At 37.8% G+C, this 27,970-nt stretch overlaps 1 protein-coding gene across 1 annotated transcript; it reads right to left on the reverse strand.

Annotated features, from left to right (window-relative positions):
* Positions 1–17,033: 17,033 nt before the first annotated feature.
* On the reverse strand, positions 17,034–21,623 carry LOC132601530 (uncharacterized). The gene is made up of 5 exons (XM_060314610.1): positions 21,054–21,623; positions 20,888–20,954; positions 20,141–20,713; positions 17,495–17,830; positions 17,034–17,347 (listed from the first exon to the last, which is right to left on the reverse strand). Exons 1-5 carry the CDS (start codon positions 21,621–21,623, stop codon positions 17,034–17,036), a joined length of 1,860 nt encoding a protein of 619 aa, XP_060170593.1.
* Positions 21,624–27,970: the final 6,347 nt, after the last annotated feature.

A 27,970-nucleotide genomic window follows, 5' to 3' on the forward strand; every position in this document is an offset into this window, starting at 1 on the left:
CTTCTTGCCAGTTAAGACCACAGATTGAACAGAAGATTATGCCAAGTCATATATTAATGAAATTTCCAGATTGTATGGGACCTTAGCGTCCATCATTTCAAATTTTGGTGCCCAGTTAACAGCAAACTTCTAGAGATCATTTCAGAAAGGATTGGGTGCGAGGGTTAACCTCAGCACAACTTTTCAATCGCAGACCGATGATCAGACAGATACGCTATTCAGATATCATGTTATAATATTCATGTCAGCTTAGTACTCAGATATCAGTCCAGTACTCATGTATTCATGTCAGTCCAGTATTCAGTTAGTGTGCTAGTTCCGTATTCAGTCAATCTAGTATTCAGTCAGCTTAGTATTCAGTTAGTTCAGTAGACATTTAGTTCAGTATCTGAGCAATTCAATAATCATGTATTCATTCAGTTAAGTAACCATGTGTCCTTGATTTCAATGGTAATTGAGGTGACCACCTGCCTCTTATTGAGTTTACTTACAAAAATAATTACCATACTAGTATTGGGATGACACCGTTTGAAACCCTTTTGAGCGAAGGTGCAGATCACCGATTGGTTAGCTTAAAATTAGGGAAGCAGAGTTGTTAGGACCAGATTTGGTCTATCAGGCTATAGAGAAGGTCAAGTTAATTTAGAAGCGTTTGTAAACGGCTCAGAATTGCCAGAAGTTTTACACAAATGTGAGACAGAGAGATTTAGAGTTTGAAGTTAATGACTGGGTATTTCTTAAGCTCTCACCTATGAAGAGTGGCATAAGATTTGGTAAGAAGGGGAAGCATAGTCCTGCCATATTGGACCATACAGAATCCAATGAAAGGGTGGTCAATTGGATTATGAGCTTGAGTTTCCACATGACTTGATTATTGTGCATCTAGTGTTTCAAGTGTCCATGTTGAGAAAGTGTGTGGGAGACCCGTCATTGGTTGTCCCGACTAATAGCATAACAGCCAATAATAATTTGACTTATGAAGAAGTACCAGTGAAAATCCTTAATCGTCATGTCGCAAGTTACTGAGGAGGTAGCCTTAGTAAAGATTTTGTGGCGAAATCAGAAAGTTGAAAAGGCTACATGGTAAGTAGAAGAAGACATGAAGTCCAACTATCCCTATCTCTTTGAAGAATCAACAAAAACCGATGAAGGTATTGTACCTTACCCTCTCAGATCTTTCCTTCTACAGTTTCTACATTATCAGTATTCGGCCTGTTAGACAGTCAGCTTAGTGGTTGTTCAGTTCAACAGATAATTCAGTTCAGGCCCTTTTCAGTTCAGTTTTCATGTGCTCATGTCAGTTAGTGTGCACATATCTCGGCAATCACTCTTTATCAGAATCCATCATTTGAGGACGAATGATCCCAAGGGGGAGATAATGTAACACCCCGTATCTTGGAACTAAGGTTAGACTCATATCATTAGAGTTTTAGTGGAAAAAAACTGAAGATTTGAACGTTTTGCGAAAATAGTTTATAGGCCTACTTCGGGCAGTGATAACTACTTGATTAGTTGGGAATTTGGGAAAGTACCCTTAATGAAAGTTGTAGTATGTAGAAATACCTTTCTAACGATATAAGGACCAAGACAATCAGAGATCGGAGCAAGGAGATATGATCGTCTCAATATGGCTAATAGTAAGGCACTTAAAATTCGATAGAATCGGCTAAATTTTTGATACGTCTGTCTTCCAGTCCAATTTGGTGAAAATGCGTTGGGAATTTTAGGAAACTTAACACATGAAAGTTGTAGCCCTTTGAAATAGATTTCCAACGATCAATTATGGAGCCCAAACAGAGCTCTGTACAAGACGTTATGTCCATGTTACCAAACACTGTGCAGAACCGACACCCGTCGCTCTTTCTGGCGCGTGGGGGCACGTGCGATGGCCCCGCATCGTGGGCCGATCGCGCAAGTCTGAGTATTTAGCTGCAGACCATTGAGAAATGGTCCCGCATCGCGGACCAATCGCGAATCGGGTCAGATTCGGGTCAAAAAGTCGGGTTACGCATTTTTAGTTATATCTAAGGTTTGGGGTTTATTTCCCCAGCACCCCATTCACGAAAAATTACCATAAAGTCAATAACTACAAGTCCCAAGCCTCAAGAACCATACAAGGTAAGTGTTATCATGATTCTAGGTTGAATTCAAGTCCCTAATCTCTTTCTAACTTGAGTAAACCCTTCTAAACAATAGATTTGTGAGTAGAACATTATTGTTAGGCGTGGAAACCCTAGACCTCGTATTCAAGAGGATTGGACGTCAAAAAGGTAATGCTTCTACACTCTAATCATTAATAATAGTGAATTGATGAGTTCTTGGGAGAATAGTAAATGGGTCTAGTAAAGGGAATTACATGAACTATAGTAGGGTTTTAGATTATTGACTTGAGATTGTTATAATGATATGGGTGATGGAGAATGATGTTAATTACACCTAATTAAGATTGTAGAAGTAATAGAATGGGAATTGGGTGAAGAAATCACCATTAATGGAGACTGTGGAGCTTTATGCCCACTAAGTGTTTGATAAAAATGCTTAGATGACCAAAGCATGAATATTATTGCTAATATAGAATCCCTTTGACTTGTATTGATATAGATCAAAGTTGAAAGGGTTGGCGAACATTGTATTACGCTCAAAGGCTGGAATTAAGGTATGTGAGACTAACTATCTACGTTAGGGAATGTTCATGATTCTCCCTACGCCTTATTCTTCATACTTGTCAGTAATTTGACTCAGAATATAATTAGCCCTAGTTTCATGATATGATATAGAACTGTTATCTTCTAGTGTTGCAGTTACAGAATTCGTTCATGGTTGTCACTTTGAACATCATGAACTCAGCACGTAATCTTTATAGACTTATGCATTGTTATCACATGAGTCTCAGTCAGTGTATGACCAGTTATTTGCATGAGTCCCATAATCAGAAACAGTTATCATGCTATCAGCTATAGCCAGTCTCAGTTTTGTAAATTGTTAATGTTGAACACCTGTATCTGTATTTTTGGGCCCTAGGCCACAGTTTATGCATACGTATTGCTTGGGCCAGAGGCCACAGTTTTGTGCACATTATTTGGGCCCTAGGTCACAGTTATATTACAGTTTTACAAGTGATTCTTCATCCAGAACAGGGAGTACTTCAGCTTCTTGCTTTCCTGTTTAGTTCAGTTTCAGTTTCAGTTCCAGTATTTTATTTCTTCAGTTGCTTTACATACCAGTACAATTCAAATGTACTGATGTCCCTTTGTATTGCTTGGGGGCCTGCATCTCGCGATGCAGGCAACGATATACAGGTTAACGACTCAGCTATTTAGGAGTGCACGTATCAGCTACTGGTGAGCCCCAAATTCCTTCGGGGCGTTGTCAGCTATCCAGTTATTTCAGTTTATAGACAACTCTATTATTCAGTACTCTTAGAGGCTTCATAGACACAGTTCAGACAACCAGATATATATTATGTTAGCCTTGTTGGCAGTCACTTAGTTGTTTGGTTTAGCCATGTTGGCTACTTTCAGATATGTTTAGATTGTCTAAGTATTTCCGCATTATGATATTTCAGTGAGACTTTTAGTTAATCAGCATGTGTTAGTTTTATTTTATAAATTAGTTATGTTTTGATATCACATGTTGATTTAGTCAGCCAGTTGGTTCGCTCGGTCACATGCAGTCAGGCACCGGGTGTCGTGTTACGTCCAGGCCCAGGTTCGGGGCGTGACACGGTAGATGTTCGAACAAGGTGATTTGCTCCAACTCCTCTACTGTGGACTTGGTTGCATCCGAGTCATACGGCATGACGAATGATCTGGGTACACCGAAATCATCCTCCTCATATTCTGGTTCCAACCCCGTGTGCTTTAGTTGCTATTTGGCATCATTTTCCCCGGTTGAATCTTCTTCCTTTTGATCCAATTTTTTGTGTTGAGGTGTCGCTTCCTGGACCGCGAACATCTCCCTTGCAGCGGGCTGTTCACCTCGGATGTTTTTTATCCCCTCCGGGGTCGGGAATTTCAGCAGCTGATGTAATGTTGATGGCACGGCCCTCATGCTATGTATCCAAGGTCTACCCAGCAATGTATTATACTTTATATCTCCTTCGATTACATAGAACACCGTTTGCTGGATAATGCCATCAATGTTAACCGGCAAAGAGATCTCCCCCCTCGTGGTTTCGCTCGCTATGTTGAACCCGCTGAGCACCCGGGCTACCGGTACGATCTGATCGAGCAGCCTTAGCTGTTCGACCACTCTCCACCAGATGATGTTGGCCGAGCTACCTAGGTCAATCAAAATACGTTTAACTTGTGTTTTAAAAATGCGGTTGAATGATGCCTTTTGCATCCTCGTTGCTGAAAGAGATGGAACCCTCAGGTAAGTAATCCCGACTGCGCTTCTCACGCACAATAGAAACTTTCGTCTGTTTCATCACCGGCCCTCGTGGGATATCGGTACCCCCAATTATCATGTTGATTATATGCTGGGGCTCTACTGGTTCGGCCCGTTTATGAGACTCCCTTTCCTTGTAGTGACCTTTGGCTCGTTCACTTAGCAATTCTCGGAGATGGCCATTCATCAGTAACCGAGCCACCTCCTCTCTTAGCTGGCGACAATACTCAGTTCTGTGCCCATTAGTTTCATGATATTCACACATCACGCTCGGGTCCCATTGGCCCGGGTCTGACTTTAGTGGTCTCAGCCATCTTACATCTGCGATACGGCCAATAGCCGAGACGAGGTCCGAAGTGTTGACGTTGAAGTTGTACTCCGATATCCTCGGCAAGTCTTTGTTGCCGGCCGAGCTTCCGGCATCGCTCCTGAATGAGAGACCTCGACTGTTCGATGGGCGCTCGGCCCGTTTATCACCCCGCCCGGAGAAATGACTCGGACCAACCCTTGATTTTTCCGACCTGAAGCTTGGTTTTTTCGAATGAGAGTATGGCCGATACCTTTCCCTCGATGGTCTGGCCTCCGGTTCGTAATTCTTTCGTGATCTTTCCGAGCTTTTGTTCAAATTTACAGGCCCCGAGGGAAGCTCGAGTTGGTCATCCTCTACCCGAATCTTTGACTCGTATCGGTTATGGACATCCGCCCAGGTCACAGCCTCGTATTCCAGCAAGTTTTCCTTTAATTTGAACGAGGCCGTCGAGCTCCGAGGATTGAGCCCCTTTGTGAAAGCTTGTGCAGCCCATTCCTCCGGAACCGGAGGGAGCTCCATTCGTTCCCTTTGGAATCGGTTGACAAATTCACGCAATAACTCATCATCTCTTTGGGCTATACGGAAAATATCCGTCTTACGGGCCTGCACCTTTTTGGCACCGGCGTGAGCTTTTATGAAAGCATCGGCGAGCATTTCAAAAGAAGTGATCGAATGCTCGGGCAGATGGTCATACCAAGTTAATGCTCCTTTTGACAGAGTTTCCCCAAACTTTTTCAGTAACACGGACTCGATTTCATCCTCTTCAACGTCGTTGCCTTTTATAGCGCAGGTGTATGAAGTCACGTGTTCCTGAGGGTCCGTTGTGCCGTCGTATTTCTGGATATCTGGCATCTTGAACCTCTTCGGGATCAATTTCGGAGCCGCACTCGGAGGAAAAGGCCTCTGAATATACCTCTTCGAATCCGGTCCTTTCAGAATAGGCGGAGCCCCCGGTATTTGGTCCACCCGAGAGTTATATGTTTCCACCCTCTTTTCGGTCGAGTCTACCCGCTTCGCCAATGTTTCGAGCATTCTCAGAACCTCGGTGGATGAACCAGCTCCGGACCCATTGCTCTCAACCATCCGCGTCTCATCCCTTCTGGGCTCAACAACACCCTTCGCCTTCTCCGGGGTCGTTTTATCACTTATGTTTTTCAACTGGGCTATTGCGATTCCTTGTTCGGCAATCGCTGCTCTCTGTTCCTGCAACATTTCAAAAATTAAACATAAGTCAATATTATCATCCTGGGTATCCGGTGCTTTCCGGCCTTGTGTCCGGGACAAAGTAATTGAATTGTGAGTATTTTAAGGATCAGTGGCCGGCGGGGCGGCATTCTCCTGATTTACGGTGTTTTGCCGGTTGAGGCCCTCCCTCGAATTAACGGGGTTCGGGTCAGCAGGATTTGCTGGTAATCCTCATGGCCCACTGTCTTCATTCTCGGCCACAATCTCGTTGCTGTTGACGTGACCAGATTGTCCACTGTTAGCCATTTGGTCCGTTTTCACAGAGACGAACAAAAGATTTGATTCTGACGGGTAAGATAGAAATCAAGATCAAAGACCACTATTATCCTAGCGCCACGGTGGGCGCCAAATTGTTTACCCCGAATTTAGGTAATCAATTAAATTTATTAGTGAAGTATAGGATATGTGGTAGAGCTTTAATCTATTCGGTTGAAAAAATATATATATGGATATGCTAAGAAGAATTGAATAATAATCAATGGTTTGCACTAGATATATGTATGTAATGATATATGAATATTGTTTAATCGAGTAAAGCTAAGAACAACAGACTGAATCAGGACCAAAATCAGAGAATGAGAGGAAGATTTTATATATTTTGCTATTACAATGTTCTAGAATTCAATAAGCCAACCCCTGAAAGTAAAATAATGTCTCCTATTTATAGCTTTGCCTTGTGGGCTTCTTACAACATAAAACCTTTTTTAATAAAGAAAAAACCCTAAAAAGGATAAGGTTGGGTCGTACGGTCTGACACTCGTACGATTGACAGTACAGTATGGCAGAACGGTATTGACGCGTGGCAATTGTGTAATGGATCACCCGGACCAACGGCCACGATCAACCGGACCAACGGCCACGATCAACCGGGCCAACAGCCACGATCAACTCGGCTATGGAGAAACCGGACCAAACGATGTCCTTCGCTTTCTTCGGATCAAGCACTCCTCCGGTCCCAAAAGAAAGTCTTCATGCTCGTGCTCGTTTCTTTCTTCCCTCGATTTCCGGTCTCACTGGTCTAGCATATATCCGATTTTTACCGTATACAGTATATCTTTAATTTTCTTTGCAATGAGAAAGTATTTGCTACTCTTTGTAAAAGTATTTGCTACTCTTTGTAAGTTTAATTTTGTAAAATTGGTAATTATCACTACTTTCTATCGCAACAAAAATGATTTTTTAAGCAAAAAAGAAAAGAGCGGGGTTCTATAAGCGCCATCAAGATATCTAAGAATACTGTATAAATGTTAAGTGTACTTTCAATTGCATATAATATTGTACGACTCTTGTGATCAATCTTATACTTATTGGAATCCATGTACCTGGTGTACGTTATTTCAATTAGAAAAGAATTCAAAACATTATGACTCCTTCGAAGTTAACACAAAATGTCGATACACTGTATTAGGATTCAGCACTAACTCAAAATCTGATAATGTTCCAATAAGCTTATGTGAACTTTTATACTTCATTAATTTATGTTTATTACCTAAACACATTTCAATAATCTTATGTGATTGCTCAACATCATGTATCAAATCACTGGGGAAACATGTGCAATGCACGTGCTGAGGAGCTAGTATTATACTAAAAGTGGGAAGTTCCCATCTTAAAAGTTAGATTACGATTTTGCCCTTGCAGTAAATCAAAATAAACCTAAATGTTGAACGACCAATTTACCCCTTATCTAAAAGTATAATTACTCCCTATTAAAAGTTAACATTAAACATTTATTAGTTTTAATTTCTTTGGTGTTTTGTTATAAAATTATAAAAGACAGATTCATTATTGAAAAGGAGGACATTCCAAAGATTTTGATAAATCATACACTTTCAATGAGTAATGGAAAACAGAAAAGTCATCCAAACGAATGGAAAAGATAGGCAGAAGTCGAAGCATATTCATTTTCATTTAGTATTGAGCGGATCCCACGTTCTATTTCCCAAAAAGAAAACCTATTCTCAACTTTAAGTTTTCATAATTATGGGGTATTGAAAGCACATAGAAATTTTGTTCTTTCATATCTCGCGATAGTAAAATTATTTTTGCAGACCTTTTGTATTATATTCATTTCACACTATAAAAAGGGAACATCAAATTCTCAACATTTTATCACAGGTCAATATGCAATATCACAGGTTAACTCTTCTTGTTATTTTTCAATTCTTCCTTCTTTTATACTCTTGTGTATCTAATTTTCATTTATTGATGTCTTTGATTCATGTTTCATGATTTGTTTCTTGTATGGGTTAATGTTTCAGATTAACTTTCTGTCGTATCTTTATTTTCTTAATTCAGTGAAAGGTAAGAAAATAAAAATCCTCCTTTTACTAATACTCTAAAAGTTGGTGCAAATATACGTGATTTTGAATACCAAATGATGGCTGTTGAGGCATGCTAATATTTATTTACTTTAATATATTTATTAATTATCTTTATATAATTTAACTAATATTTACAAATTATATTTATTTAATTTAACTAATATTTTTTTTGTTAAATTTGCAGATGAAAGCACTCATGATTTTGAATCACACAAAAGGTACATATACGTATACATGTAATTATGCTTTATATACATCAATTAAACATTTCAACAACTATATTATCTCTACCTCAAATAATTATAATTTTTGTGTAGGTGACAACATGAAATTGACAATGATCTACTACTCATCCTAAAGAAGACATACATTGATCGAATTTGTGTACAACGTCTGCAAAACATCACTTTCATTCGACTACAATTTCTTGATATGTACGCGGCTGTAAAAAGGAGGAGACTACAATTTTTAAAAAATAAGGCAAAATTTTTAAGGCATGAAACATTTGTAACCATAGCCGATGTTACTCAAACTCACGTTTAATTTATGTGTTGTTGACATATAGAATAAGAAATTATTGTCCAAGTTGAATTCTTGATATATTATAAGAATTACATTATTGAAGTAGGTTGAATTTTACTTTTCAAGTTCATTCTATAGTAATTCTGTAATATGATTATACTACCAATGATAATAAATATGTTACACCTCGAAACATTTTCCGTTGGTACGCAAGTAAACGAACTAGTGATGTGTGCAAGGAGTGCGAGTGTATAATGTTTCATGAGCAATGTGCGTATATGGACGAGAATGATTAGAATGAAAAGTCGAGAAATGTGAAAAGTTGAAAGTTGGCAAAACTTCCCAGTGGTCGTAAAGTGCAAAATACGGACCGTAAAATGGAATACGGTCCGTAAACTGGCAGTCGTAAATTACCATGCAAGGTTTCAACTTTCTGCCCAGTTGAGAAGTGGTAAAATACGACCTGGTGGACGGTCCGTAAAGTGATTTACGGCCCGTAAACCATGGTCGTAAATCACCATGCATGCAACCAAAGTTTCTGGTTCTGCTTAAGGTTAAAGACGACCACGAGGGACGGTCCGTAAACTGGAATACGGACCGTAAACCTCCATGGACGACCACTGTACACCTCAGCACAGATTTTCAATTCATTAAATATGAGGACCAAGACTTGCTTTATTTCATTTCTACATTACACCACTTCTCTCTAGAATCATCTCTCTACATTTATTTCATAAGTTTTCAAGGATTATAAGTCACCAACAACATAAACAAGTGAAGCAAGTGTAAGCAAGCCATTAAATACCATTCAAGTCAAGAAATGCAAATGGAGAAAAACTAGGGTTTTGCTCAAAGTGGAGTATTATTAACCAAAGCTTGTTCTTACAACTTCTAAGGTAAGATTCATGATTTTTACATGATGTTTAAGGTATTGAAGAGTTGAAATACATGGATTGTAGAAAATATGGTCAAGTAGGTCATGAATGATGAATAGTGGCATTTTGAGGAATAATTTGAATTGAATCATGAATGTTGTTGTGTTGTGATATGAATGCATTATAAATGGTACTAAGATCATGAACTAGACACTTAGACGAATGGACGAAGTTGGATGTTATGACCATGAATATGGGTGAATTAGAGGCAAATTAAGGAATCTAAATAATGTGGATAACGTGAATGACTAATGGCCATTGTTATGATATCAATGAAGGTATAGACGCTAGCATTGGAAGGAAGCGTGCAAGTGTAGAATAGTCCGACGAAAAGGTATGTAAGGCTAACCCTTCTTTCATAAGGCATGGTTCCTTGGCCAAACTCTTAAATCCTCTATATGAGTATGTTGTATTCAAGTGATTGACACTCCGAGCTCATAAGCTCACGATCCTCGATACGTGCTATGATTGTATTACGCACCCCATTTGACGAGTAAGAATAAGATAGATATGTAGCGGAAATGATGATAATAATAATGATGCTAAGGTGCCTACGGGCTATTATATTTACATGTGCCTATGAAGGGCTATAATGACACCCCGAGCTTATAACGCCGGGTAGGATATATGTATATGAATATGTATAAAGTATGTATACGATTACGAAACGCGAGCACACATCTGCAGATGGTACGGGTAACCCCGAAGCCTTGGTAGGGACAGGTATAAATAACATTGAGCCTTGGTTGGCCAAGTATGTATGAAATACCGAACCTTATGGTCGGGTACGCTATGTATGTATATAAGTGTATGGCTATGTATATAATATGAGTATGAATGTGAAACGACTATGTATATGAATGCGAATAGGGGCATGTATATGAATACGAGCACTATTATGAAATACGCATGAAAAATGGAAAGTTCCTATGAAAGGCAGGTAAGTGCCATGATGATGATATTATTGTCTTCCCTCCTATGCCACTTCATATATTGTCTATGATGCTTCTATATTGATCTTAATCACGCTTTACATACTCAGTACATTCTTCGTACTGACGTCCTTTTGTTTGTGGACGTTGTGTCATGCCCGCAGGTGCACAGGAAGACAGATTTGATCCATAGCTGCTTATTCAGAGATTACATAGTGGAGCTCCATTTCCTTCGGAGCCATAGCTTTTGGGTACTTATTCTTTTGTGTATATAAATATGGGCATAGCGGGGTCCTGTCCCGCTCATGTGATATGTTATACTCTTCCTAGAGGCTCGTAGTCATGTGTATATGGTTAGACATGTCCGGCCTTGTCGGCCTATGTTTTGTGTATCATTTTGTCGGCCACGTTGGCCCATGTACATTAATGTGGCATAGATGCCTATGGTGATATAAATGTACTGTTGTCTAATTGGGACTAGTTGACGAATGAATGAAAATGTATGTATAATTATGTAGCTCACCTAGATGTAAGTTTAAGAGTAAGCTATGAGGGTGCTCGGGTGGGCTAGCACCGGGTGCTCGTCGCGGCCCCGAGTCGGGTCATGACAAAATATCAGCCTAATAATGTCGTTATTCATTAGTTTGAGCTTGCACTTATATGTAATTCATCGCACACTTTTTTTAGTATTTTTAAAACATTTATTCTATTTAGCATTGGATACACGTGCAACGCACGTGTCCGAAAACTAGTTACATATAAAATAATATTGCATTGCTGCATAATAAAGCATTTTATAATACAAAAACACACAATTAATGCGAAGTTTAACACCACACTTATTTCCACAGTAACCAAATGCCTACAAAGTTGATTAATATTTCTGAAGATCAAAATAATGTGAGGATAGTACTTTGTTTAGTCTGGTACAGACATAGAACACAGGCAAGGATGAATCCAAAGAGTAGTGGGTTTCAAGAAACGAATATAATATAAAGATTTTTTTGTTCTTCCGTAAATTAACTTTAGCTTTGTAAAAAACAGAGAGGTGGGACAAGCTTATTATTCACTTAACCCCCAGTTTGGATGGTTGTTTTCATGGTTCATTATTGTATTGTTTTTTCTTATTAATATTAGAAAATGACTTTTTTATAGTCAAAATAATGTGAATTTCTTTATGAATTTTTTCTTGATTTATTTCATTATTGAAATAAACCCGGACCCGGTGCTCAGCTCAACTGGAGAGGCTTTCTGATCTAGAAGTGCTAATTCGGTTTGGATAGACTTCATTCAAGAAATACCATATTTGTTTTCATTGTCTTGCATGGTTACTTCTTTCATTTCCTCATTATTCCCCACCCACCTCACCACCACGCCACAACCACCCACCACCCCCTCCACTAGCCCAACCCACCCAACCACCACCCTAGCAACCCACCACCTACTTATTTTTTAAAGTTTCTATTTTATCCTTTATCTTAGTTTTATAAATATATGTTAACTAGTTTGTAATTAAGGGTTATGGATATTTTATAACACTTACATGTTATTATACAGTATCATACAGTCAAGCCAAATAATAAAAATTTTATTAAATAAATTTTATTAAATCATAACATATAATACAGTCTATCCAAACATTGTATTCATACAATAAAATACGATATTGTACATTATGAAAACATGGATAACGACCATCCAAATAGAGTGTTAATTTCGAACCTTTACCCTAAAAATGTCGGTAGATTTCTAAGTTATCAAAAAATGAAGAAGAGAGAAAGTGCTAACCTTACAATGGCTATTTATGAATTTTGTTGGAGCAAAGGAGAATTGGGAGTTAGAAAACATAGGCTTTTAATTTTAGAAATGGGATCATGAGAAGCTAAGGAGAGACAATCAACTCAAACATTTTTCCCTTTCACTGTCTTTATTGGAGAGGAAAGTAAAAACAAAAAACATATGAAGCTCAATTATGCAAATGGGGAGTTTTAAAAGTTCGGAAAAGGGCCAAAATTACCCCTGAACTTTGGGAAATAGTTCATTCATATCCTTCGTTATACTTTAGGGCCAATTATACCCTTACCGTTATACTATGGGGTCAATTATACTCTTATGTCTAACAGCTGCCACGTGGCATCATCCCAACCCTTCAAAATTATTTTCCCCTCAAATAATTTTTTATCCACTAAAATAACCCAACCCGACCCGATCTTTTTTTTCCAGCCAAACTGATACGGACCCAACCCAATACCCCTTGGTTGGAAAGAAAAAACAATCGGGTCGGGTTGGGTTATTTTAGTGGGTAAAAAATTATTTGAGGGGAAAATAATTTTGAAGGGCTGGGATGATGCCACGTGGCAGCTGTTAGACATAAGGGTATAATTGACCCCATAGTATAACGGTAAGGGTATAATTGATCCTAAAGTATAACGAAGGGTATGAATAAACTATTTTTCAAAGTTCAGGGGTAATTTTAAAAGTTTGCTTTTTAAGCAATTGAGACTGAAGTGGTCAAACGTACGACCAACTGAACTGCATTTGGCAGAAGACCAAAGCTTGTGTTCACAGTTAAAAAAGGAAAAAGGCACCTAGCTAAGCTCTGCCCTATCAGGGTGAACCACTAGAAAATAACAACTATTACTACCTTTCAATGGCAAACAATTTAATTGATTTACTATTTGAATTGAACAAAATCATCCAACAAAAATGTCATAATATGTTATTTACAAATGTCCTATGTAAAGATTATTTAACTAAAATATCATTATAATAAACTATTCTTTTTGTCCCAATTTATTTGGCATAATTCGAATTTCGAGAGTCAAACTTGTTAATTTGATTCGGACAAAGAATCTTTGAGTTTTTTGAGGTAAAATTTACATATTCCAAAACTACTTTAAAAATACTACTTATAAGTCACAATAATTAACAATTCAAAATATTTGGAAGACATGAAAAGCCCATAATAATTTTTTTTTTAAAAAAAATCATTTGAATCTCAAAATCCGAAAGGTGCCAAATAAATTAAGACGGAGGGAGTACAAAACGAAATCTTAGTTTATGAATCTTCATTTGTCATATCACTCTATTTAACTTTCTTTTAGTCTAATTTTTTCTTTTTAAAAAATTTCATTTATTACTAGAAGTCGTTTATCTTTTCTACTGATATATAAATATCTAACAAAACTAAAAGCCTCCGAGCAAACCTTTGATCTAACCTAAGGTAAACACTAAAACATAACAATAAAACTTGTTTTATGTAATAATAATATAAGACTTGTTGGTAATAGTTCACTTCTTCTTATAATGCTTTTGCCTTAGTTTTGAAAATTGATTGGTCCTAGAGAAACACTCAATTTTCAGTTTGTAAAAGTGATTAGAGCGTACCCTTGAGTCTCAATTTCAATAAGCCGATGAAGGATGATGTATATTTAGGGCATATCTGGTGTATATTGATGTATATCGAGTGGTATATTGACTAACAATGGAATATTAACAACAAGGATAAGCAATTCTAGGATTTCAATCAAAGATTTGCAGTTAGCAGTTTAGGGAATTAACCGAGATAAAGCTAAGAGAGAAAATAGAGAGATAAGAGAAATTGATCTTGTATATTCATGAATGATTGAATGAATTGAGATTTCAAGTATTTATACATCCTATGCTAATGATTAACTTCTAATCTATAAGCTACAGCTGTCATTAACTATCCTAACAAGATGGACAACCTGTAATCACAACTAACTAACAATAGGATCAGTAACTAACTTTCAAATCCTAACCGACTTTCAAATTGTAACTAACTCTTGGACACAGTTTCTCAACTACTCGACTGCAACTGTTTTCTTCATGCTCTTCATCTCTTGATCACATCCTCATCTACATGCCATGATGATCTTCATAGCAGTGCAGGCCCATGCATAAGGACGTTATTACATTTGAATTGTACAAGTATGATAAGCAACTAAAGCAATAATAAGGGATATGAACAATAAAGCATAATGAAATTGAATGCTCATATCATGAGCTGATCTGTATAGAAACAACCTATGCAAATATCATGTAACTACGGCCTCAGGCCCAACAAATTATGAGATCTCAAAGCTATAGCCTTAGGCCCAAAATAATTACATATGCATATGAATCATAACTATGGCCTTAGGCCCAATCAAACATGAGGCAACAGGTGTAAAACTGACTACTGGCTCTGTAACCTGACTGATGACTTAGACTGCATTCTGAGACTCGTAGATTGAATTACAAGTCTTTTAGATTAAGCTAGGGTTCATAGAATGCATAACAAGTATGAACATAATCAGAAAACTGAGCTCTAACCCTAGGTTATGAAAATCAAGAACTAGGGCAAAATCATGAACTGGCTGGATTTCTGAGAATTATGATAATTGAGGTATGAGGATGATTAAACAATGTTCCTCATGTAGATAGTTTGCTTAACATACTTGGAATTGCTCTCAAACATGAATAATAATCTGGTCTTGGAAAAAGAGTTCCAAGGTTTTGCTCTTTATGCTCTTTAATTGGGTTTTCTTAAAAACCCTATGTTAAGAACATGGTTTCATGATTAGATTAAGAGCATATATGATAAAATTGATTTGGAAGAGTTTGGAATGACTTACCTTGTTGTTTTGGATTGTTGGGAGAAGAACACTTCGTTTCTAGGGCTTGGAATTATGAAAAACGAAATAAAATAACTGAAGACTGGTATTTATAGGTTCTGGTGCGGGCTGGGAAATACGGGCCAAAATACGGTCCGTAAACTGATTTATGGTCTGTAAACCTGGACCGTAATTAAACCTGTTTCAAACAGAATCACTGGCTTCCGTCAATATGAAATTCCACCAGAAAAATTCCAGAATGCACAGTGATTTTGGGTGTCACTTTATGACTTGAAATACGGGCCATATTCTGGTTTACGGTCCGTATTCTGGGGCGTAAATCCCCATCTGACAGTTGAAGAGAAATTTCCAATTCTCACATTCTTTATCTGGTTTTCTAAGTCTGGAATCATGATCAAAGCTTAAGTTAAAGGTCTGAGGTGTTACAAGACTTGACCTCAAGTCTTGAAAGAAGGGAGCTTGTGTTGTAACTCGGAAGCATACTCCCAAGTAGCATCAACAACAACCATATCTATCCACTTGACAAGAACTTGAGCTACAGCCTTATTACCCCTCTTGACAAGTCTCATATCAAGTATAGTTGCAGGATCAGGACAAAAGGGACTAGAAATGTGAACCACAAGAGGATGAGTGAAAGTATAAGGAAGTGCATGGCATTTCTTTAGTTGTGAGACATGGGCTGTAGGATGAATGAGCACCTCAGATAGTAATAACAACTTGTAGGAAACAGCTCCCACCTTAGCTTTAACCATATATGGACCAAAATACTTACTAGCTAGCTTGTTGTTGATAGCAGCAGAAACTAGCCTATGAGGTTGGAGTTTCAGATAAACCCAATCTCCAACTTCAAAACACCTATCAGACCTGTGTTTGTCAGTAAGATCCTTCATCCTTTGCTGAGCTCTTGAGATGTGAAACTTCAAGAGAAGTATGATAGCTTCCCTAGAAACCAAAGACCTGTCCACTATCTCACAAGATGATTCTCCAGCTAGATAAGGAAGATGAATAGGAGGTTTTTGACCATACAAAACCTCATATGGGGTGCACCTTATAGAAGCATGATAGGTGGTATTATACCACCATTCAGTTAGAGGCAAATATTTAGACCACTCAGAACAAAAACACCTCAAATAAGTTTTAAGTGTCCTATTCAAAACCTCAGTCTGACCATCAGTCTGAAGGTGATAAGTAGTGGATCTTTGTAGTTGAACACCTTGCAAGGTGAACAATTCTTACCAAAAGGTACTGAGAAAGATAGGATGCCTATCACTAGTAATGGTGGTAGGCAACCCATGCAGCTCAAAGACATGATCAAGGAAGCATTGTGCCACATATTGAGCTGTATATGGGTGTTGCAAACATATGAAGTGACCATACTTACTCAACCTGTCTACTACAACCAAAATGACATCCTTACCTTTAGACTTAAGCAACCCTTCAATGAAATCCATGCAAATATCAGTCCACACAACATCAGGTATAGGTAGAGGTTGTAGCAACCTTGGGTAAGCTTCTACATCATATTTATGTCTTTGGCAAACATCACACCGCTGAATGAAGTTTCTAACATCAGTAGCAAGAGATTTCCAGTAGAAAAGAGATTCAACTCTTCTAATAGTAGCACCCATTCCTGAGTGTCCTCCTAGTGTAGGGTTATACCACAAACCAACAATAGTCCGTTTCAACTTAGGATCATTTCCTACAACCAATCTCCCCTCCCACCGTAACTGCTCATTTGACTAGGTGAAGGATTTAAAAGGTTGAGTGTGCAGCTTCAGAATTATGTCCTTCAACACTATATCAGTTGTCCAAGTTGCTTTAATTTGCTCAAATAGGGAATCATGAGGTGCTAGGAGTGATATTGCCAATAGTTCAAAATCAGGCTTCCTTGACAAAGCATCAGCAGCTTTGTTTTCAACTCCCTTTTTATACTCAATTGAGAAGTCAAATGCCATGAGCATAGAGATGCCAGGAATCGGAAAATCAGTATGAATATGTTGCTCTAACAAGTGTTTGAGTGCCTTTTGATAAGTTTTAACAACAAATGGTCTTCCTAGCAGATAATGAGATCACTTAGTGATAGCAAATATGAGAGCCAAAAACTCTCTATCATAGACTAACATAGCTTGGTGTCTTGGTGCTAAGGACTTGCTGATATAGGCAATTGGATGCTTTTGCTGCATTAACACAACACCAATACCTTTACCACTAGCATCAGTTTCAACTATAAAGGGCTTAGAGTAATCTGGTATAGCTAGAACAGGTGCATAAATCAGTGCTAGTTTTAACTTTTCAAATGCTGCAGTAGCTTCTTCACACCATTTGAACCCTTCCTTCTTGAGGAGATCATGTAGTGGTCTGCATATAGAACCATAACCTTGAATGAACCTTCTATAATAACCAACAAGGCCTAGAAATCCTCTAAGTTGTTTAATATTGCTAGGCATGGGCCAGTTTGCAACTGCGGCAATCTTCTTTGGATTTGTGGAGTCACCCTCTTCACTAATGAAAAGGCCTAAGTACTCAACTTTAGGCACTTAAAAAGCACACTTGGACATCTTGGCATACAATTAATATCTTTGCATCAAGTCAAGAACTAGCTTAACATGCTCACTTAGATTCCTGTTGTATATTAAAATGTCACACCCCAATTCCGGAGTGACGTGACCGGCACCAGAAGCCAAACTAGGCCCGAGCGAACCACTCTAAATCTGTAGCTCTGGGGAGCGAACCACTTATAATGTCTAATCTGGAGATATAAAAAAATACTGACCATCTCGTCTGAACTGGGCACACACCCAAAATATATATATAACTGAGCAAGCCGAGGAGGCTGCTTTAATCATATAAAACCAACAACATTCAACAGACATATACAAGCCGACAAGGCTATCACACTGACATACTATATACAGGACTCATCTACAAGCCTCTAGGGATATGTGTGACTGTACCATACAATCTGAAAAAAAAAAAAGACTCCAAAGGACCTGGCAACTCCGGACAGAAAAGGAGCTCACCAATCAGCTGATGTCCAATCCTTTCTATTGGGGAGGTTTATCAATCTGTTGATCTATACCTACAGGCATGAATGCAGCACCCCAGACAAAAGAGACATCAGTACGAAATAATGTACCGAGTATGTAAGCCAACGATAACTGAAACTGATCTGGAAATGATACAATCTGGAGGCCAAAAAATGCCCTGAATATCTCACCTGACCTGTCTCCTATGAAATGAAATATTATACCATTATATATATGTATATCACTGACCAAGTGGCTAGGAAACTGTAAAATATCACTGGCCAAGTAGCCAGGCAATATGTCTTACTGACCCGTCGGCCAGGCAATCTGTCTCACTGACCCATAGGCCAGGCATATCTGTCTCACTGACCTGTAGGCCAGGCAAAATAAAAATCTCTCACTGACCAAGTGTCCAGGCTAAAGAAAAATATATATATCATGCGTATGCTAAAAAATACTGATATTGTAACATGTCTCTTCTGTCTCTCTATAACACAAGGACATAGGGAGGGGATGTAGCCCCTCAGAAGGAATAATATAACACTCAGAAACTAGACAACAATATGACAAGCTCTACTTTGATAAATCTCGAGTCATAAGGTTTATCACGCTCTTACCATACATGGAAACATGCCAAGAAAACAAGGAACAGCCTTAACATACCTTTTCGGTCTTATATTACTTAACGTTTATTCTCCCGAGATCATAAATCTACATTCAAGAGAAATCATACTACTGTTAGGCTCATTGACATATGCCTACCTCAAGTCTTTAAATTAGACTTCTTTAGAATTTGCTGAAATTCAGGCAACATCTCCCCTGTTTATATCCCTAGCCCGAAATCACAATACCAACAATCAACACAACAACAACAACTCTAATGCCAACAACATCATCGTCCATACCAAAATATTCCATAAAACATCTCACACAATGTTTATCCAATTTCTCAACCCACAAATCCATTATACGATTAATTAATAACTTTATCTCCGTAAATACACCTAAATCAATATCAATAAGGGAAGATTCATACCTTACCTCCGCTAGAACTGCAATATCTTCACTTTCCACCTTGAACTCTAGCCAAAATTCACCGCAATATGATATTATAATCGCAACTATACACTGTCTGAACCTGAATTCGGAGATTATACTTAATTTGACTAAAATTTGATGTTGGGAAGTTGTGGGAAATTTTTAGAATATTTGAGGGGATTTTCTGGTGGGTTTTGATGAAGAAAGGGGGGTAAGCCCCCCTTATATAGAGTTCCAGAATCTGCCTGGACCGACTGAAAATTTGCTCAGCGCGATCGCGTTCGTGCTGAGTTGCTGGGTCCTCCTCTGCGCATTCGCGCAGGGTTAATTCCCTGCTCTGACAGCCCATCTTAAAATGCTCATAACGTTTGATTCCGATGTCGGATTGACGCGCAGTTTGTTGCATTGGAATCTAGACTTCCTGAACTTTAATTTAGTCTTTTACTTTGCTTCAAAACTTCACATATACTAAAAGATATTCCTCCTCCAATTTGGGCCAAAGTTGCCCTTCATACTTTCTCCAAAGTTCCAACAAACTTAATTTCCCTAATCCACTTGCCCTCCAATGCTTCCCTAGATTATTATATGAACTTAAACTCTCATAATCATAAGATAGTCGCATATAATCTCATATATCCTGGAAGGTACTCCAGTATCCACAATTGCACAGCTAACACCTAACGAATCTTAACGTACCAAACTATGAGGTGTAACATAAAATGTCATCAAAGAAGACTAAACTGTCTTCCTTAGTAATGGTTTAAAGACTGAACTCATCAAACTTTGGAAGGATGAGGGTGCATTATTCAGTCTAAAAGGCATGACTAGGAACTCATAATGCCCTTCATGAGTTTTAAAAGCTGTCTTTTGAGTGTCCCCTTCATGCATTCTTAACTGATGATAACCATCTCTTAAATCTATATTTGAGAATACAACTGCACCACATAGTTCATCCAACAAATCTTCAATTATTGGTATTGGGAATTTATTCTTTATAGTAAGCTGGTTTAACTCTCGATAGTCTACACACAACCTCCAACAGCCATCTTTTTTCCCAACCAACACAACAGGTGAAGCATAAGGGCTTGTGCTATGCTGGATAATACTTTGATCCAGCATTTCTTGTACAAGTTTCTCAATAATATCCTTCTTAATACCAGGGTATCTATAAGGTCTCTTACTGACAGGATTAGCAGATTCTATTAGAGGTATTCTATGATCAAATGCTCTTCTGTGAGGTGGAAGAGTAGTGGGAGGTTCAAAGATACTAGCATACTGCTTAATCAAGTAAGATATAACAGGTGTTAGGAATTCACCTGGAGTAGCTTGTATATGGTGACTTTGCAGTTTTTCATCTGATCCAGAAGTGAGGGACATCATGAAGAATTGAGTGTCTTCTTCTTCTTCTTCTTCTTCTTCTTCTTCTTCTTCTTCTTCTTCTTCTTCTTCTTCTTCTTCTATGTGATTGAGTGACTTAGCTTTAGTTGACTTAACTGCATTACTTGCTCCTCTGAGAACATGTTTCTTACCTTGGTACATAAAATATATGGTCCTATTTCTGAAGTCAAATATGACCCTACCAAGGGTGTTTAACCACTGTACTCCCAAGACAATATCAACATTACCTAAGGGCAATAATAGGAAGTATGAAATGAATGTTGTACATTGTAGCAACCATTGCATATTTCTACAAACTGAAGCTGTTTGCACCCTTCTTCCATCTGCTACACTTACTAATTGCTCCATGATAGAACTAGCCTTGTAACCTAGTTTCTTAGCAACTTCTTGGTCTATGAAGTTATGTGTACTTCCAGTGTCTATCAAAACTTGTAAGGGTTTCTTCTCATGGTAGCCAGTTACCCTTATAGTTTGGTATCCACTAACACCTGTGAAAGCCTGAAGTGAAATAGTCATGAACTCATCCCCTTCTTCTATATACTCAGTTAGTGATTTATCTATCATATCCTTCTTAACCTGTTCCTCCTCCACCATATCCACCAAGAATATCTGCTTATTATTGTTACACTTATGCCCAGGAACATATTTCTCATCACAGAAAAAATAAAGTCCTTTGGCTCTCTTTTTATCCATCTCTGCAGATGTCAACCTTCTCCCAGGAATTTTGCTAGTTTTTGAAGAAGTTGGTTCAAAAGGTCTTTTGAAGGTATTCGGTGTAGTTTGTTTTTGGAAGGTGTTTGATCTGTAGTGAATTGGGGTGGGTAAAAGGCCAGGTTGATGTGGTTTATTGACAGGTTTTACCCCCATGTCTTAGCCTGAGCTTCAAACATCTCCTCTTGCAACCATGTAATTTTGTAAGCTTGCATTAGAGTTCTAGGATTCTGTATCTTAACAGCAGTTCGGGTTTAAGACCTCCTAAAAAGCAACTTAGAGTATTCTCATTTGACACGTTCACAACAGTCAATAATCTATCAAATTCAGCTTGATACTCCTTGACACTCCCAGTTTGAGTCAAGTTTTTCAAGGACTCGATATGATCCTCAAACTCCTCTCCAAACCTCTCATTCAATGCTAGTATATACTCAGTCTAAGTAGGATCTATCCTAGATCTCACAAATGATCTGTGCCAAGCAATAGCTTCCCCCTCTAGATGAATATAAGTTACTTTTACTCTCTGACCACATGGAACCTCATCCATAGAAAAAAATTGATCTACCTTATACAACCAAGTCCTCAGATCTTGACCAGAAAGTTTTGGGAATTCTAACCTAGAGTATCTAGTAAAGAAATTACCATTATGAGTGTGATTAGCATGAACTTCTTTTGTTCTTCCTTCTGGCATAACTTCCACAGAACAATTCCTATCAACAGATGAAGATTCTGCTCTTCTCACTTCTCGTTCCTTGCCTCTTCCATTCATTTGATTAATAGCAGTTCTCATTTCCATCATCTCCATATCTACTACTACATTGCGTTCAGTTATACTACTCATTCATTCCATTAGTTTTTTAAATTGTTCTTGAATCTGAATCCATCTATCACTATTTCTTCCCCAGTTTGATCTTGATTCTTGATTCTCGTTACAATTTCATTACTTCTTGTCATTGTTGCAGTCAGGGATCTGTGGCTCTGATACCAATTGATGTATATTTAGGGTATATCTGGTGTATATTGATGTATATCGAAGGGTATATTGACTAACAATGGAATATTAACAACAAGGATAAGAAATTCTAGGATTTCAATCAAAGATTTGCAGTTAGTAGTTCAAGGAATTAACCGAGATTAAGCTAAGAGAGAAAATAGAGAGATAAGAGAAATTGATCTTGTATAATCATGAATGATTGAATGAATTGAGATTACAAGTATTTATAGATCCTATGCCAATGATTAACTTCTTATCTATAAGCTACAGTTGTCATTAACTATCCTAACAAGATGGACAGCCTATAATCACAACTAACAAACAATAGTATCAGTATCTAACTTTCAAATCCTAACCGACTTTCAAGCTGTAACTAACTCTTGGACACAGTTTCTCAACTACTCGACTGTAGTTGTTGCTTCATGCTGTTCATATCTTGATCACATCCTCATCTACATGTCATGATGATCTTCATAGCAGCTGCATCACAAGTTGAATCATTGTAACAAAGGACCAACTCCACGCCATCTACAGCCTCTACTATGTTCTTCATATGAATTAGAACTCAAATTATGGATTGGCTTTGCCAAAATATGAGGCATGTAGATTACTACTCCTTAACAATTTCATATGGATATGAAGTCTTGGTTTCAGTCCTAAATATTTGTCTTTCATTCCTAGTACAGCCAAACTTGTAGTGGCCCTGCTGTGTCAATAGATGTAAATGGACTAGCTTTAATCCTTCCCTTTGTAGGATTAACATGTACAATATTTGTTGATTTAGTGGGTTGTATCATTTGTTTTGATCTGGGGTTGTATCATTAAAAATAGGTTAAATGGATCTTATCATTAAGAAGTGGTGGCATACAAATAATCACAAGTTCTCACTCATAATACTTCTCTTTTATGATTTCAAAGCTAGAAAAAGGAAAAAATACATCTCAAAATGATGGCATGCAAGACATGACAAATCAATAAGCTTTCATGTTATATTCAATCTAGTTATCTGATTGGGTAACTCAAACTTTACCAGATTGACATGACACGTGCTTGTTCAATTGTTCATCAGATCCCACCGGATTGACATGATTCTATGTTATTTGCATTCAACCTATCTTATTAAATTGTTCAATAATCCATCCGATTGACATAAGTCGTTTGTGTTGACTGTTGATCAACAAATCTCCGATTTGCATTTCCAATTTTGATCAAACCACACTAATTTGCTCCAAATGATCTCAAATTTGATACAAAGGCTTCAACCACAGACACAAATGATCTGAATCATCAATTCACCGATTTAGTCAAACAACACCAAATAAGGAAGTCCTACTTGGTCTTCTTCAACACTTTCTAAGGGCCAATTGTTACATCCCGGAAAATTCCGCGCTACAAAGTCGTAGACGGCGTGGTACGAGCTCGAAAAGGAGTTAAGTCAAACAAGGATTAAGGATGAAGATTGGGTGATCTAAGTCTAAGAATATATATACATACGACATTTGGAGACAATATGGTGTGAATTGGTTCATAAGTTATTTAACGAAAAACCCTCGTTACAGTAAGTTAAGGTGGGTCCCACACGTCGTGACTTTATAAAAGACATATGGAGAGATATATGGGTAGTACATGTGGAGTTGAGCAAGTTCTAAGAAGTACCCATAAGCCAAAAGTGAGTATAAGCCCTCCAAAAGGACGATTTAAGAAAATGTTTTCGGATGACCTGACTTGGAGGGGTAAAAACGACATTATATGTTTGGAAGTTGGAAAAACACCGATAAATAAAAGTTATAGATAATTGAATTAGCTTTCCAACGGTAGGTCGTGGGCCTACAGGTGACATCAGGATAAGGAGATATGAACGTTTTAAGGAAGGAGGGTCGAGTTGAACAGTAAGTACAACCCAACTCGAATCCAATTCGGGTCAGGCCCATTACCCATGCTTTTTAACTAAAATTTTCGGTCTCTCTCCCTCATTTTCAGACCAAGAGCACCTAGAAAACTCTAGAGAAAAAGGGAGAGGAGAGCCTAGAGAGAAAACCAATTTTTGACCAAAATCGGAGCCCCGAATCCCGAAGCCCATGAAGAGAAAAGTGTTATACGTCGCGTTGCCTTCGATTTGAGCTAAAAATCAACTAAAGAGAAGAGGGTGGACGTGGTGGCTGCACACTTGAGGTAAGATTAAGGTTCCTTTTCATTGCCAACAAGTTTATTTAGAGTTTTAACGAACTAGAACGGAGAAAATAGTGAGATAAGTTCGTTTATTGGTGTGGGAAATATGAATCAATTTCTATGTAGTAATTTAGTTGTTGTTGATATGTATTCTATGATGCAAATGAGAATATGATGATTTTAGTGAAGTTGTAATAGTTAAAGAGTTGTTTTAAAAGTTAATATGATTTGAATGCAGACTTTTTGCATTGATGGAAGATAATGTTGTTTGTACATGGATTGTTGATGTTGTTGGTATTGTTGTTGGTATTTTAGCCTAGTTAAATTCTCGGGGATGTTGAATTTATAGGGGAGATGCTGCTCAAACTTTTGTAGACAAGTGTCGATTTAAGATTGAATTCTTAAAGGCTTATAATCAATGTTTGGTATTGTTGACCAATTGTAGATTTTGGGGCATTCGGGACTTGAAATTGGAGAAGCGTAAGAAGCGGAAAAGGTATGTGAAGCCTTACCTTTCTTTCTTTTGGCATGCCCTAGACATAATAGGTTATGATACAAGCCTCGGGGGAAGCTCTATTCTTAGAAATATGAGCTTAATTTTGACCCTTATTCATTCAATGTAATTGAATTAGGTACTTTATGTTTTGATAGAAAAATAGTTTAAACATCCGTAACTTTCACAAACGGAATCGGATTGCCCTGAAACTTTCGTGGATGACTTCACAAGGCCTAATGTTCGTAATTTATGTACGCCACCTCGACTTGACACGAGTTGGGCCCACAATCCCCGAGACCTTTTTATATTGCTCCATTTGACTTATTTCTGTACGGTAGTTAAAGGAAACTTTTGGCTATTGTCCCGACTACTAAACGATAGCTGTTTTAACTGTTCCATTGAGTTCTATAATATATTTTGATATGCAAAACGATTCCAGAACTTTTATTTTGGTATGATCCATCGTGCCAACCGAAAGATGTGCATCATCTTTACTATGACTATCGTCCGATTCCTTTGAAATGACCTGTCGTCCGGATTCTTTCATCGAGTCTAAGAGTTGATTTATGTGCATTTAATTTTCCACTACCTTGCGCGTGTATAGGGTTGCTAGTCTACTCGTACTAACTCAGATTTATTTAAAACGTGTGTGTGGTTTATTAATAATTTCAAGAAAAATTTGTTTTATACTAAAGAAAGTATAAAGTTTGATTTTCAAAACCACTCCGAAGGGGGTGCAAGCTTTTACTATTCCATTTCACGTGCGATTTATGTTTACACCCCCTAGCATTACTTCTTTGTATTGATAGCTAAGGATTAGGTTGAGTGGACATCAGGATTATTATTATGTCGCGAGTGGCATGCCCGAAGGGGCCAGGGTAGCCGTATGTCACGAGTGGCATGCCCGAAGGGGCCATCATTATTATTACGCCGGACGCGACATGCCCGAAGGGGCCATCATTATTATTATGTCGGAACCAGCATGTCCGAAGGGGCCAGGATAGACGTATGTTGGAACCGGCATGCCCGAGGGGCCATCATCATTATCATTTCGGGACCGGCATGCCCGAAGGGGCCAGGGTAGACGTATGTCGGAACCGGCACGCCCGAAGGGGCCATCATTATTATTATGCCGGAAGCGGCTGTCCGAAGGGACTATTGTGATACTATATTCAGATTGTATATTCTAGAACTTGCGTATGCTGTATTTATATTGTGCATGCTAGAATTTGGGTAAAGGTCACAGGACTTGGTTCAGAATGCTGTTTCAGGTTACTTACAGATTGATTTCTAAACTTGTTTACTGTCGCACTTTCCTGATTTATGATTCAGCGATGCTTTATATATTCAGTACATATTCCGTACTGACCCCCTTTCTTCGGGGGGCTACGTTTCATGCCCGCAGGTTCAGGGACGCGACTCGGCGATCCAACTACTTAGGGGAAGTCAGCACTGGGAGTCAGACAACTCCATTTGCTTCGGAGACTGTTCCTGTTTTGGTATAATTTTGTATACATATTTTGCAGGTCACACTCTTTAGAAGTCTGCGAACAGCGTGGGTGTCATGGTTACTGGTTGGCCTTGTCGGCCATTATTTTGTTGTACAGAAGTGGTGGTAGCCTCTTTGGCACGCCTTTGTCCTATATCATGTATATATATACTTGTAAACATGCTCTAAGATGTTTTGAGTTACGTGTCGACTTTGGTATTTTATTTACAGCTCTCAGACTTGTTAAAAAAAAAACTCTATTGAGCGTCATATTTGAGAACAAGTAACATAAGTTGGGTCAACGGGCAGGATAAGCTCGGTCACTTGTCATGGCCCTAGGATGGGTCGTGACACCAATAATAGAATTTTTGAGATTTAAAGCAATCATTAAATCAATGTTTGAACTAAAAATCTAAGTACAAACAATCAGCACTTAGACGATTTTAGAAGATGAGTTGGAAAAGAAACGTAAGAATGGAAAGGTAAAAATGTGAACTGCAGTCCTATAAGTATTAAAGGAACCTATTTTCACAACATATGCAAAAACGTGGAGGAAAAATGAATATAAGTCTTCCGAGGGATACTCTGTGCAATAACGTGAATGAACGACACAGCCTATTTTTACAACTCTATGATGAGCCTATTTTCTTATTGTAAAATTAATCCTTAAGTAGTTCAAATCTTATTTTGATAGCTCTATGATGAGCTTATTTTCTTATCCTAAAATTAATCCGTAAGTAGTTAAAATCTTACATTTGCTATAATTGATAAAGTGTTGTTATATTTTGTAATTAAATAAAACTAACATAAAGAATAGTAATAAGTCTTAACAGTAACTAAACCATATAAAGACTTATCTATAAAAGTTTCTTCCATTCATAATTCATGTATGGTTTATGTTCTTTACTATATTACTTTTCATTCATGTAATTCTCTGTCTAGCAAATGCACTGCACAGTTGGTTAAATTTGTTATTCGATAGCCAATACTGAGTGGACAATTGTATAGGAATATTCTCTGGTTTTGTATCTAAATACTTGTACAAAAGAATACACATGCAATAAGAAAATCAATCGAGAATTAATGCAATTCAGTGTTCTTCATACATTTCATATTTCTACACTTAGAAATATTCTGCTATGCGGCAGATGCATTCTGACTATCTGCCAATTCAGAAAAAGTTCTGTTATTATTTTCAATAGTAGGAAAGCTTTACTTATTGTTGGATTTTGCATCTGTTACTGCTATAGTTTTCTAAAATAATTAGTTGTTTAGTTATAAGAGAAATTTAATAGTTGATTTAGTAGAATATTAAGTTTTTTTTAGTTTTAACAAGAGTCTACTACATTTGTTGT

Source organism: Lycium barbarum, chromosome 7 (assembly GCF_019175385.1).
Source record: "Lycium barbarum isolate Lr01 chromosome 7, ASM1917538v2, whole genome shotgun sequence".
NCBI lineage: Eukaryota > Viridiplantae > Streptophyta > Magnoliopsida > Solanales > Solanaceae > Lycium > Lycium barbarum.